The sequence below is a fragment of the Podarcis bocagei genome (genome assembly GCF_964188305.1).
Source record: "Podarcis bocagei genome assembly, chromosome: 7".
Taxonomy (NCBI): Eukaryota; Metazoa; Chordata; class Lepidosauria; order Squamata; family Lacertidae; genus Podarcis; species Podarcis bocagei.
Genome location: NC_138132.1, coordinates 89,637,527 through 89,651,830, shown reverse-complemented (window position 1 = coordinate 89,651,830; position 14,304 = coordinate 89,637,527). Strand labels below are relative to the sequence as shown.

Here is a 14,304-nt window from a genome sequence, read left to right as displayed (position 1 = left end):
AAATTTACAAATGAAAATAGTAATTGAGGACAGCAGTCTTCCAGGAATGACTCATCTACAATTACCAATCTTCCTCTAAGTTGTGCAGAAAGTGTTTGTTTGCCATGCTCTAGAGCAGTGCTTTCCAACTGGTGGTGCCTTTGGAGTAAGTTGGGTGGCATGCAACTAACTCGAAAAATATTGTTCTAAAGTAGCATTCCCGGACCCGATGCCCTTTGGATGTTTTGGACTACAACTCCAATCAACTCCAGCCAGCACAGCCATGCCAATATGGCAGTGCAGGCTAAGGCTGATGGGAGTTGTAGTCCAAAACTTCTGGAGGGTCCCAAGCTGGAAAAAGCTGATAGAGAGTACACAGGCTGCACAGGAAAATGGTGAGGCCCAAATGGCCCAGCTAATAATCTGATTGGCACCCAAGAATATGTCCCAGAATCCTTTGCTTGTGCCTAGCAGTGCCTCAACAGAGACATTGATTAATAAAGCATTCCCAAAGGCCAGAAACTTTGAAAACTATTGATCAGGCTGCATCCCAACAGCAGCTGCGTAAGAAACCTAACCAGATTAGCACATCAAAAGCACAAGACAAGTGGCCTTCTCAGCTTCCAGCCCCTGTTGCCCTCACCTGCATCCTGCTGAAGTGGTGGCATCTCAAAAACCTCCTGCTTGATTTTCTCAGGTGTGATCAGCTTCTCCTTCTGCATTTTCTTTTTCTCAGCCGCTGCCTTCCTGGCTTCCAGCTGCCTCTGCCTGCAAGACTTGGCTGGCTCAGGAAGCTTCCTCACCTCTCTGGGGAAGGAGGTGAGGACCTGGATTGCCCCCGTGCCCACCTTGGCAGCTTGATTCTCCTCGCTGCCAAACTCATCGGTGGGGGACATTTTATACAGTGGAAGGACATGCAGCTGTTCATCCTCAGGGATCCTCCCAGTGGTACGATTGTCTTCTTTTGTCAAGGTACACACCTAAAGAAATGGGAAGACGACACACAGGGAGTCCCAGTTAGCTAATTCAACGGGGGGACACAAAACGGCAAAGCCAGAGTCTAAAAAGTGACTTGTCTAGAAGCTTGAGAATTTCAAGACGGCATATCTATTGCCAGCTGGTTGAACAAATACTTTCACTTTACCTGAGCCAATTAATCACGGGTTATATATTTAGGTCAAACTGATGTGATGAGATAGAGCTGTGAATAGTGTAGTAGGAATTTATAATATATGCCATGATAGGCAGGCTACATGTGGGATAAAAAGAGTAGTGTCTAATGAATGAGACTGTCTAATAAATGTGTCAGGAATGTTTGGTTTGTTTTTGTTTGTGTGTATGTATAACAAAACATAGAAAAATATAATAACAGATGCCAAATAAAATGAAATAAAAGTAGAGTCAAAGGTGGTATCTAAAGCTAAACATGAAGGAAAAGATTGCCACACCAAAATCAAACATAATAAATTAGTATCACGAAGTTCCAAGTAACACAAATGGATTTGCATTCTCCTATACCTTTTACTCCAGTACATTATGAAAAGGCTCCGTTTCAAAATGAAGACGTTTCCTTGTTGTCTGCCCTCTCTAGTTCTTACATACATGTAAGCTTAACCATACATACTACGTCCCAGATTTTAGTTATCCATTCTCTCATGGATGATGTTCTCCCTTTTTTTTTTTTTTTGCCCAACTTTGACAAAGAAATCTTCTGGCAGCAGCTAACAGAAGTTTATTTATGAAGGGAAAGACAATTATCCATCTTTTATTGTATTTCTTAATGTCTCAGCAGATGCCCTAGGCTTTTTCTTCTCCCAGACGGAAATCTGTCCATAGTTTTGGGCATGCCATTATTATACTTAGGTCTACTTTGAGTGGAAGATTTAAGAAGAATAGTTTTTGGGAGGTATCATAATCTTAACTGTTGCCATCTTTTCCATCTAGGAGGTTTTCATTAGAGTCCATCTTTCTCATTTATTTATCATGATTATATTTGGCTAGTTTTTCTACCTAAATACCTTATAGGGGGATTTTGTGACAATAATGTTTGTGCAGGAGGCAGCCTGTTCTTCTCTCTGAATTCGGCAGCTCTGATAACAGAGGCTTGCTTCCCCTCTGAGAAGGTGACTTGATTTCTGTGTGTGTGTAAAGCTAAGGCGAGGAAATGCCTCTGTATAAGGCCTGTGTAATTAATAGGCCTATGGACTAAACCAGGCATAGGCAAACTTGGCCCTCCAGATGTTTTTGGGACTACAACTCCCATCATCCCTGTCCACTGGTCCTATTAGCTAGGGATGATGGGAGTTGTAGTCCCAAAACATCCAGAGGGCTGAGTTTGCCTATGCCTGGACTAAACCTTCGCAGATTCCTCAGCGGCCACTTATTTAACCAGTTAAAGCTATCCTGAACACCTCAACTGATGTGGTTAATTGGAGAAAACCCACTGTGACAGGATCTCCTGCATGTTAAAGAATTAACTGCAGCTATTAGAGTGGGAGGGGATCTAGAGTGGGCAATATGGCGGACAAAGGGTTAACCTTAACTCCCATACTGTTTTCCCATTGAAAACCACCAGCACCCCTCTAGCTTGGGGGTTATTTCTACAAGTTAAGCAAACTGGGGGGACGACACACATTCCCTCCTCTCAGCCCCCCCCCCCACTGTAATCTCAATCTGAATTCCTCAAGACCTGTTTGCTTTCTTATTAATGGCAAGGTGTCTTAGGGATGGTGGAGAAATTCCATCTTCCTGATATGAACTGACCTGATGTAGAACATGGGAAAGAGGAAGTAGTCTTATTGGTCCACCTAGCTCAGTAGCGCCCGTGCTGATTGGTAGCGGATCTCAAGGCTTTCAGACAGGAGTGCCTCCCATCCCCCAATGATATGCCAGGGAGCTTTTGCTTGCACAGCCAGCGCTCTACCAGCGGGCCATGGCCCTTCCCTGACAAGTGTGCAGATTGGAACATCACTATCCCGTGGATTTTGCACTGCTCTGAATATTGCAAAACAATCCTTGGCTCACAACATTTACAATGGGGCATTTGAAAAAGTGGTATCTTGAAAGAAAAATGTGTATAGAGATGGGTATTTGAAGCACATATTGAAACACTTAAAAAATAATAATGCTAAAGCGAGACACCATGAGTATATGGCTGAATGCCTAACATAAGAACATATGCTGGGTGAGATCACTGGCCCATCTAGGCCAGCATTATGTTCTCACAGGGGCCAACATGATGCCCCAAAGGTAAACCCACAAGCGAGCACAAAAGGACTCTGCTCTCCTGTGCTTTCTAGCAGCTGGTACTTAGAGAAGCACTGCTGCCTCCAACTGCAGAGCCATCGTGTATTGTGGCCATCAAGAACCTTCTCCTCCATGAATCTTCCAACCAGCAAACATGACATGGATCACAGAGTCATCCATCCATCCTCATTCAGGCATCATATTTCATTTCCTTAAGGTGGCCTTCTCCAACCCGGTGCCCACCAGATGCTGCTGGATTACAACTCCCGTCAGCTCCAACCAGGAGAGTTGTAGCCAAACAACTGGAGGGCACCAGGTTGGCAAAGGTTGTCTTAAGGCCATGTACTCCTTTAATTTGGGTCTCCCTGAGCTGCGTTTCAGTTTCTGCTTCACTTTCCCACAATAAAGAAAAAGTATCTTTGCTTAGCGAACAAGCCCCCTACTCTTCCTTCCACAACTGCGGTGACACCTTAAAGTTGATTTCGTCAGAAAGTTTCCATGGATTAGAGTTCATTTAGTCAAATGCACAAAGTCAGATGCATCTTAAGTTGGCTGATGGAAGCAGCAGTCCCAAACATTTGGAAAGTTCCAGGTTGGTGAAGAATGGCTTACAAGAATCTTAGCAGCTTTGCTGTAACAGGCTAAGACAGCCACCCCTGTGGAACTTTGCAGAGAGAAATGCAAAAAAAAACACAAAAAAACACACAAAAAAACACACACAAACCAAAATGAGAGCCAGATGTAGTGGTTAGAATGTCAGTCTAGGATCTGGGAGAGATCAGGGTTCAAACCTCCAGCCATGAAGTTCACCTGGTGACTTTGTGCCACTCACTGCCTCTCAGCCCAACCTGCCTCACAGGATAAAAATATTGGGGGGGGGGGGAAATCATGTATGCCACCTTGAGCTCCTTGGAGAAAATGAACGCAGTTATTGTATCATTTATGCAATAAATGATTAATAAAATGAGCGATGATGCTTCCTTACCACAGTACAGCCATTGTACAGGTTATGCTGATCTTTGTGAGCGTGAGCACAGAAGTCCATGCACGCTGTCACACCAGAAAAGGGCCTCCCCTCTTTCAGTCCAAGCCGGCAGTCTATTGCTATATCCTCATTTGTAACCTGGTGAGAAAAGACAGCAACAACTCAAATCACAGCAGTACCTTGGGAAAGATGTGTGGTTTGTTTGTTTATATTAATATGTAAGTTTTAAAACCTGTTGTTGTGACATGATGATGATGATGATGATGATGATGTAATACAAAGCATGAAGTTGAACAAAACAAGAAAAACTCACCTAATTTCCCTAACCCTCCCTCTCCCCACAGAACACAGTCAGAAGTAGAATAAAAATAAGACGATACTGAAGTCACCCTGGAGTTGACATCAGATGGAGTTTAATTATTTTGTAACAATTGTCTTTCATACATTTTCAAATTTTTGAATTTTATCTGTGTCGTTTTAATTTGTGCAAGCCACCTGGGAGAAAGCGGGCTATGAATAAATGTAAATGTAGCAGCAGCAACAGCAGCAACTCAAATGGCTTACATTAAAATAAAATAAAAACAATAAGTAAAAACACAGCAACACAAATAAAGGCTAAAAACATAGCTTTAGATAGGGAGAGGAGGCAGTACTACAGCTCCCACACCACTAGAAGAGACCAAAAGGCTTGGGAAAGGTAAAAGCCCCTGCCTCCAATCTAAAAGTGGGCAAAGATGGGGCTAGGCATGCCTCTCTTGGGACAGCTTTCCACAAGCTGGGAGAGAGGGGCATTTGTTAGAGCTGTAAAGGGACAAAGGGCTAAAGTCTGAGTGCCAAGACAAAAGCAACATCCACACTTTCAATGGACTCCTGCAGTCTTTCTCAACCTGGTGCTGTCCAGACATTTTGGACTCCAACTCCCATCAGCCCCAGCCACCAGAGCCACCCTCCCATCTGCCCTGGAATCCAACATTATGCTACCTGGAGCTGATGGGAGTTGCAGTCTAAGACTGGACTGTCCTTGAAAACAAGACTGCACTGCAGGGGGTTGGACTAGATGACCATTTGGGTCCCTTCCAACTCTAGAATTCTATGATGACACAAAGACCTGAACCTTCATTTACCTAGCCCTACCCTGGGCTCCATCTTTTGTTTGCTCAGTATTTCTTCTAGTGCCAATCTGGTTCTCTCCAGATGTTGCTGGGACTCCAGCTTCCATCAGCCCCAGGCAGTGCTGGCCAATGTTTTGGGAGCTGAGTTGAGTTCCAACAACATCTCGAAGATAGCAGGCTGGGCAAAGACTGCTTTAAACCAGTCAAACCAGTATGCAACGAATCAGAGTATTTCCTGCAACGGACCTTGGCAACAGCCTCATAGCCAGTATAGGTCAATGGTTTTTAAAGGCTGTGGCACACCAGCAGGAGAGGATGGCAAGCGTGGTGGGAAGATTTGAGGATAATCAAAGAAACATTTAAACATTTCAGTATTGTATAGTATCATTATTGCAGAATATTGATAGCTATCTTTTAACATGAGAGCATCAAGTAATGCTGCAAGCTCACACCTCTCACTGTGGAGTAACTATGAAAGAGGTCCTTTATAATAATATTTTGGAATGACTTATGTTCTTATGTAACTGAATTGTTTTATCCTTTCTGGATGTCCCATGAGCATATCAAGTAGATGTGTCCAATGTTACCAGTCAAGCACTGCTAGAAGCTGGTCCCCACCCCACCCCTGGCAAAAAATTCAGTGTGGCACAAGCAAACTTTTATTCTGAAATATGGTTCAAAGAAAAAAGTTTGAAAACCACTGGGATCTATACCTAAATCAGCAGCACAATAATAACAAGAGCTGTACAGTGGGCCATTCCAGGTACCTGATTTTTGTAGGCCTGGGGTGCCAGCCTCCTATAAAGTGGGGCGACTTCTGTGGCCAGGTCCTGGAAGCTTCTTCTGAGAACTTCTTCCTGCAGGGAGAGATTGGGAGAGTCATAGTTGCTCATTGCTGAGTCAGACTACCTAGTTCAATCTTGCCTCCTGTGTCCAGCAGCCAACAGCATCTCCCTGAGGCCCAGAGTCATTTCCTACCTCGCTGTCACCGCCTGTGATCCTTTTTCATGGGAGATGCCAGAGATTCATTCTGGCTGCAACTTTCTGCACTCAAAGCAGGGGCTTTTCTACAGGACAATAGCCTCTAACCCTTTCACCTTTTTTTAATGGATCCATAGTAAAGCATTTCAAAGGGGCTGCATCAAAAACTAGTGCCGGCAAGGACATTTCCAAAACAAGGGGTAATACTTCCAAGCGTTTCACCCAGACCCAATCCTTTCTACCAAATATTAAAAGCTAGCATCATAGAGTTGTAGCCAAATGCCAGTCCTACTCACAGTAGACCCACCAACATTCATGGGCATGACAAGCTTAGGTTCATTCATTTCACTTGATCTACTCTGAGTAGAACTTAGTTGGATGCAATCCATAGTGATCTGTAACCTATATTATTTATAAGAACTGTGAACACCTTTCAAATGAGGAAACAAGAAATTCATTCTGGAGTAATCAGTACAATGGTTACAATTCGGGACGCAGTTTCCCTATTAGTGCCACCAGCAGCCCCCTCCTTCAGTTCTTAAATATTTTTGCCATTAGGACAAATTCCAAAACTTTTTCCATCCACTTATTTTTGGTATGGTTTGTAGAGGCTATTTTCCAGCCCTTTCACGTTTACAAGAAGGAAGCAATGACTTGCTTGACCAAATGCAAGCAGGTATTTGGTCAGCCTACTTTTGGGGAAGTCATGAACTTTGCCAGAATCCCATGTCATTGCTCTTCCCCTTTAGAGATTCTGGTGAACCCTGGAGCCCTATCCCCCTTGAAAAATGAACAAGCAAAAGAAAGGGAGGCGTGGTGGTGGGTGGGTGTCTCACTAACCTCTTTGGGGTTGTCTCCCTGAAGTCTGAATTTCCTGGGCGTTTTGCTTCGAGCGTATTTGCACCCATTGAAATACATGCTCCAAGAGCAGCCGAAGGAGAAAGAGGCACCGCAGGTGTTGGGGTCCTTGCCTTGACATGCGCAGGTCCGGCTGCAATGAATACAAAGGAAGGCATTTCAGATGCTGTCCACAGCAGCCAAATGGAGCTACTGACCTGTGCTCTTGTCATTCCCAACCCACTGAATCCAAAGGTGTCAACCACAAATGAGTTGGGAAGGCCAAATCCCCCCATCAGGAGGTGCCCATCAAGGGAGCCCAACCATAAACCAACACTTGACCGCTAAAAAGCATTGACTTATAAAGCAGTTAAGGGGATTGCCTTTCCTTTCTGATAATGTGGGAGGTATGGGTTGTGCTCATATTAATGTGATGTGAAGTTTATTCCCAAGATTAACTTTTAATGTGCTTGCAACGTAGTGTGTTAACTGTTATGTATACCTGTCTTATCAGTGGCTAATATGTTGCAGTATTTTAATGAGCTTAAATCTTATGGTCTTTTCTCTAAATATGTGTTCATAATCATGGGAGCTTTCTAACACACATAGCTACGATTTATTGTGTACAGGTAACTCAGAATTGTGTACAGGTAACAATTTATTGTGTACAGGTTAACATGTGCGGTTTCAACTTTACCTGGCTGAAGGCTGGCTAGCTAAAACTGCACAAATTGAATGCACAGAATGGAGAGCTTAAAAGCTATTTTTGTACAGGGTATTCCCCAGCACAGAAAGAGCTTTTAAGCTCTCTGTCTTGCAGAGCTGAAAGAAACGCCTGGTACAGCCTAATAAAGGCCTCGCACAACAAGGACACATCCTGTTTCTGGCGTACCATATCAGGCCTACTGGAGCATGGAGAGGGCCAATTTGTACTGTCGAACCCCAAGAATGGACGCAGTACTACCACTCACTTTTCGTAGACCAGGATACTCAGCTTAATCACCCAACAGTATCTCCAGAAAACTTACCAGCTTGGCCCCCAGTGTCCACGACTGAGGTAAAAGACCTAATTACACAGCTAAAAAACAATAAAGCCCCAGGCATTGATCACCTGCCCCCAGAACTTTTGAAGTCCAATATTGACTGGTGGACACCTCTGCTTGCGGCAATATTCTCTCACACTGATTCTTCTGGTTTACTCCCTGATAGCTGGGCCAAAGCGGTAATCATCCCAATATTCAAAAAGGGCCCTACTTCGGATCCGGCCAGCTACAGACCTGTCAGCCTCTTACCTATAGTTAGTAAATTATATGCAAAACACCTCCACAATAAATTAATCCACTGGATTGATGTTGAGGCTATGCTTGTGAAAGAGCAAGAAGGATTCAGGCAAGGCAGATCTACCATAGACCATTGCTTCGTCCTAGCCCACCTCATAGATAAGTACGCCAAGCAATCTCGCGATGTGCTGTATGCTGCTTTCATTGATTTGAAAGCTGCTTTTGACTCAATCTCACAAGTAAGACTATGGGCTAAACTGAACACCTCAAGCATAGACAAAGATCTTATTAACTGCCTTTATAAAGACCCTGTGCTGAAAGTGCGTTGCTCTACAAATGGCCAACTTACAGGATCTGTACCAGCCACAAAGGGAGTCAAGCAAGGATGCATTTTAGCTCTGGCACTCTTCAACCTATACATAAATGACATGGTCCAGTGGCTAACATCTCCAGAGTTCCAGGCCCCTAAACTGGCCTCAATACCAATCTCTGTACAATTATATGCTGATGATGCGGTCCTCTTATCCCAAACAAAAATAGGCCTAAAAAGATTGATGAGAGAATTCTCAGTGTATTGCCAGAGAGAACACCTGGTCGTAAACTATCAGAAAACCAAAGTTATGGTTTTCTCAAGAAAATATAGGCCCCACAGTTGGTGTATGGACAATCAGCCAATTGGACAGGTCAAAGCTTTCAAATATTTCAAATATCTTCCAGTCCATGGGGTCATGGGGAGCACACCAAAATGTGCAAAAGAAAAAGCATCCCAAAGTGCCAAGACTTTGACTTACTTTTTCTGTACAAAGGGTGGCAAACATATACCATCAGCCCTAGAAGTCTTCTAAGCTAAACCCCTAGCACAGCTACTATACGGGGCTCAGATTTGGCCTGGTAACCACCTTAGCACTTTGGAAGCTGTTCAATCAAAGTTTCTAAGGCAGATTTTTTCTGTACCACCATGCGTCCCAAACGCATCACTGAGACTGGAGGCAAGTCTCCCTTCAGTAGAAGTACAGGCTTGGCAAAGAACTCTTAACTTCTGGCTCCGCCTAAACTCAAATCTCCCCGGATTACTATCCCTAGTACTTCAAGACTCCCATAAAAGTGCCTGGCTTAAAACCATCTATCAAAAACTTTACTCTTGCGGCCTATCCCCACAACACCTACTCACTATGGGCTCTACTAAAGCAAACAGTCTAATTGGTCAACGTCTAAAAGATATCGGTTACAGATAGGTAGCCGTGTTGGTCTGCCATAGTCAAAATAAAAAAATTCCTTCCAGTAGCACCTTAAAGACCAACTAAGTTAGTTCTTGGTATGAGCTTTCGTGTGCATGCACACTTCTTCAGATACACAGTATATCTGTGTATCTGAAGAAGTGTGCATGCACACGAAAGCTCATACCAAGAACTAACTTAGTTGGTCTTTAAGGTGCTACTGGAAGGATTTTTTTTATTTTAAAAGATATCGAGCATCAGAACAAGCTGGCCACTATAAGGAAATTCTGCCCTTGGTATGCTCATTTTCCACCTCTCCATTTTGATTCTCTGGCCCCATATCTACACAAACTTATTATCCCAAAATACAGACGCGCTTTTACACTTGCAAGACTGGATGTTTTGCCATCTGCGGTACTTGAGGGTCGATTTCAAAAGATCCCACCTGAGAAATGTCTTTGCCCCTGTGGAGATGGTAGCATCAAAACAGCGGCACACGTCCTCCTGTCTTGCACTCTCTACAAAGACCTGAGGAATGAGATCATCACCCCACTCGTACTAACCATCCCAGGGCGCTCAGCTACGGCCACAATGTCCTTTCTTCTATCAGATCAAAATGAGCAGATAACAGCAAAGGTTGCTTGGTTCATAGCAGGGGCAATCAGAATAAGGGCCACTAACTGACAGCTGATTCAGGACTTTAAATTGTGCTCTTATATCAAATTTCCTTTTCTGCGTATACTGTAATGTTTTACTGTTGCTATGGGCACTGGCTAATGCGAATAAAGTTTTATTTTATCTCTGTCTTGCTTACTGTCTTGCTTACTAGAAGGCTCTCATGTGGGCTCTGAGAGGCTCTCATGATGTCTCACACATCCCTATGAGAGCCTCCCGGAGCTGGTAAGCAAGGCAAAGAACTTGAAAATTAAAAAAACCCTTTGCCTTGCTTGGGAGGGTTAAGGCCCATTTGGCACAACAGCTCCAGAAGGTAAAAGTGCTCTGGTGGGGGCGGTTCCAAGGGTGTGCTTCTAGTATTCTTTGTCTCATGTCAAGATTGTTGTTTTTAAAAAAGGATTGCCAATTCCCGCTATCACTGAATCTGATAATTTTAAGCAGGGAAGAGCTCAAAATGTTGGCCTGGAGGGGGCAAGTTTCATATGGACCCAAGGATCTTCTATTTGGGCCCTAATCAATGGTAGTCAGGGGAGAGAAGGAAGGAAGGAGGGAAAGCAGGAGAAACTTGTTAGTTTTTGAGGTAACATGTTCACCTCGTCAGAAGCAGAAATCAGGAGTCAATAAAGGACCCGCCTCTCCCCAGTCCAAGGGAACTTTCAGTAAATCAACTCCATTGCTCAGGCAAGTGAGGCAAACTTCATACTGCAGAGTAAACCATGGGCAAATAAACACACACACACACACACAAGCAGAACAGGGCTGTGGTTAGCTGCTTTGTCTCCTCCCGGCCAAGATCTCTGAGAAAATGCTGTGTCCCACAGCAGCCTCTTGTCTCCAGCAGCCTGGCCAGGGCTAAAGGAACTTACTCGTCGTTCAGCCCACATCGCCGGGTGGTGGGGTTTCCATATTTCGTGAGGGTGTCAGTGAGCTCCTGGTACAGGGTGTCCCCCAGGGCACGAGGGATCCCCTCCCAGGCCAGAATCAAGATAATGATGACAGCATTCTGGCAGTGATGACCAGCACGGTGTCGCACCAGGCACAAGAGCTTCTCCTCTAAGTTGTGCCTCCTGATGACCTGGAAAACAGGAGAGGATTTTGCTTGGTTAAGGGAAATAAAGCCTCCAACCTCACCCTGCCATCCTCCCCCAACGGGGCCAGAGTGGTGCTGCTGCCCAGCCTCCTGGGCAGAACTGCCCAAAGAGAAGTCAACATTAATGGGGCAAAGGGACACACCGTAGACTTATTTTCCATACAACTGAAGGAACTGCAGTTGCTGCTGACTGCCCGGGCGTGGCAGTGCTGCACTTCTGTTGGCTGGTGACAGTCTCCACATCAATGCCTGAACATAAGAGACGCCTAACTGCTGGATCAGACCACCAAAAGCCCACCCAGTCCAGCATCTTGTTTCCCACGGTGGCCAGCCGGATCCCTCTGGAAAGACCATAAGTGGGCTGTAGAAGCCTTCCTCCATTGCTATGCCCAAGGAACTGGAATGAAGTGGCATCCTAGGTGAAAGCCCTTGCCCCTCTCCTCCTCCACTACCACCACCACTATGAAATTGTATCTTCCTTCCACTATTCCTGAAATGAGAGTTATTGAGGGTCTTTTGGGCAGAATTTGGGAACATTCTTGTTTGCTGGCAGTGACTGCATAGGAACTGCTATTCAGCCAGGTTTCTGAGATAAATGCTAAATGCCAGGGGAAAGGAGGGCAGCCACTTACCCACTTCGCGATGGGGCAGCCGCGGGAGCTCTTTCCTTCCTTCCCTGTGTAGATCACTTTTTCAATTCTGATGGCTTTTCCCTTCTCACCATACCTGGTTGGAAAAGTCACAACGTTAGGAAGACAAACAGGGCACATGACTGAGAGCTCTGCTCTGGAGGACTATCTGAGTGAAACCTCTTTCTGAAAGACTGGAGAAAGATTACAAGATGGGTTGGGCTTCCACTTGCCAAATGGCTTGCAAACTAGCCAGCAGGGCCGTCTTACCCGTAGGTGCTAGGGGTGTGGGGGACCCGGGCACTGGGATCTCAGGGGTGGCAGGCCAAGAGTCCGGGGCACGAGAGTTGAGTCCGGGGAAGAGCCCGCCTGTCGGTCGGAGCGCTGCAGTGGGCTCTTCTGCTGTGGGTGGCTCTGTGCTGCAAGTTCAGGGGCGACCGAGCCAGCAAGACGCTGAGACAACCAGCCGACTCCACCCTCCTGCGTGCCTAGGACTGGGCAACCTGGGGAGGCAGGTGCCGGGCGGATCTTTGCACCCCGCGCCGCATATGCTTAAGATGGCCCTGCTAGCCAGGACTTCAAAACCATGGTTTAATATTCTAGCTTGTTTTTTAGCTGTTCACCATAGTTTAGGAGTCTGGATGCAACAGGAAGCTGTGGTTAGGAAATGAAAGATGACTTGTTCAGCTGCATGTGTGAAAGGAAGAGCAAAGGGAGCCTACATGCAAGTGCAAGGCTTATGAAAGCCAGGACTGGTTTGTGTATGTTTCTCCCAACATGTACTCTAAAATGCTTGGTGTGGTTATTGTTTTGCCATCCCAGTGCTTCGGGGCATCATAGCTAAGAGACAGGCAAATACAACTTCCTACCTTAGTTCTATTAACTGCAACTCAACCTTCCCAAAGAGCAGTAACTCCAGGATACCGGAGGTCACACACTGGGGCTTTGCTATTCACTGGGAAAAGGTTGCATTTCACTTTATTGCAGAAGACGTGCTTCTCAAAAGGACTCACTGAGCGTGGGAGATGTTCTTCATATCAGTTATTGATGCACAGAGGTACGTTTCCCACCTCCGCCTTTAGGATCGTCAGCCTCCCAGCCCTGGTTGTGCTGCCTGCGGTGGTGATTCAGTGGCAATGTGTTTAGAGGTGACTCAGCTTCTTCAGCAGCCTATGAGTCAACTGCAGGGGAGTAACCTAATCAGTCTGAACACGTGTTGGCCCACCTGCAAGCAGTCTGCAGCACTAACCCTCCCTGTTGCCTGGGTAAAACTCCTCAATGGAAACAATAGGGGGAAAGCACCTCTTTCTTGTATGTTATACTTAAAATTCAAATGAACTTCTGGATGAGCCAGGGAGACAACACTTCTACTGGCAACAATTAAAAGAAGTACCTGGACATCTTACATTTTTAATGCTGAGAGGATGTGAGCCTCAGCCCAACCTTCCCTTTTTTAAAACACGGCAGTCTTCAAACAATTCTCCAAACCATGATTTGGAGGATGAGAAACAAGCTGCATGCTCCCTCCTCCCTTCTCAGAAAACTCATGTGGACTTTATTTATTTATTTATTTATTTATTTATTTATTTATTTAATTGTATTTATATCCCACCGTTTTCTCAAAGGAGCTCAAGGTGAAGTACCGTATTTTTCGCCCTATAGGACGCACTTTTCCCCCTCCAAAAATGAAGGGGAAATGTGTGTGCATCCTATGGGGCGAATGCAGGGGGGAGGCAGGCAGGAAAAGCCGCCAAAAGCCGCACACAAGCTCCACGCGGCTCTTGCGGACTTTTCCTCAGGAGGGACAAGGGACTGACGCCGCCAGTCAGTCCCTTCTCCCTCCTTGTAGAAAAGCCCACAGGAGCCGCGTGCTCCTTAAAGGGTGTGCGGCTCCTGTGGGCTTTTGCGGGAGGTGGGGGTATTGCCATAGCCGCACGCAGCCTCTCCCGGCTGGAGAGGTGGCGCGCGGCTATGGCAGCAGCCTCTTTAGCTACGCGCCACCTCTCCAGCCCGGAGAGTGTGCGCGGGGCTAAGGAATAGCCCCGAGACCCTCTCCCAGCTGGAGAGGTGACGCACGGCTATGGAAGCGAGGCGCCTGTCCTGTGAAGCCGGGGGAGGAGCAGAAGGGTCTCCTTCAGTTCCTCCTCCAGCTTCGCTTGATGGGCGCTGCGCAGTTCTCCCTCTCCGCGCAGCGCCTCTCCTTCGCAGGAGAGGTGTTGCGCAGTGAGGGAGAACTGCACAGCGACCCTTCAGCCACACGCCTGCCTGGAAGC

The 14,304-nt window shown here is 45.9% G+C and overlaps 1 protein-coding gene across 6 annotated transcripts in view; it reads right to left on the bottom strand.

Moving 5' to 3' along the window:
* The window catches only part of TET3 (tet methylcytosine dioxygenase 3), a 102,997-nt gene that overhangs the window by 11,447 nt on the left and 77,246 nt on the right, over positions 1 to 14,304 (bottom strand). For all 6 annotated transcript variants that reach the window (XM_081200893.1, XM_081200894.1, XM_081200895.1 and 3 more), the window contains 6 exons: positions 12,035 to 12,128; positions 11,179 to 11,387; positions 7,144 to 7,294; positions 6,090 to 6,179; positions 4,211 to 4,348; positions 623 to 959 (listed from right to left, as the gene is read on the bottom strand). In XM_081200893.1, the coding sequence (XP_081057019.1) occupies positions 623 to 959; positions 4,211 to 4,348; positions 6,090 to 6,179; positions 7,144 to 7,294; positions 11,179 to 11,387; positions 12,035 to 12,128 (1,019 nt within the window). The remainder of the gene's footprint in view (positions 1 to 622; positions 960 to 4,210; positions 4,349 to 6,089; positions 6,180 to 7,143; positions 7,295 to 11,178; positions 11,388 to 12,034; positions 12,129 to 14,304) is intronic.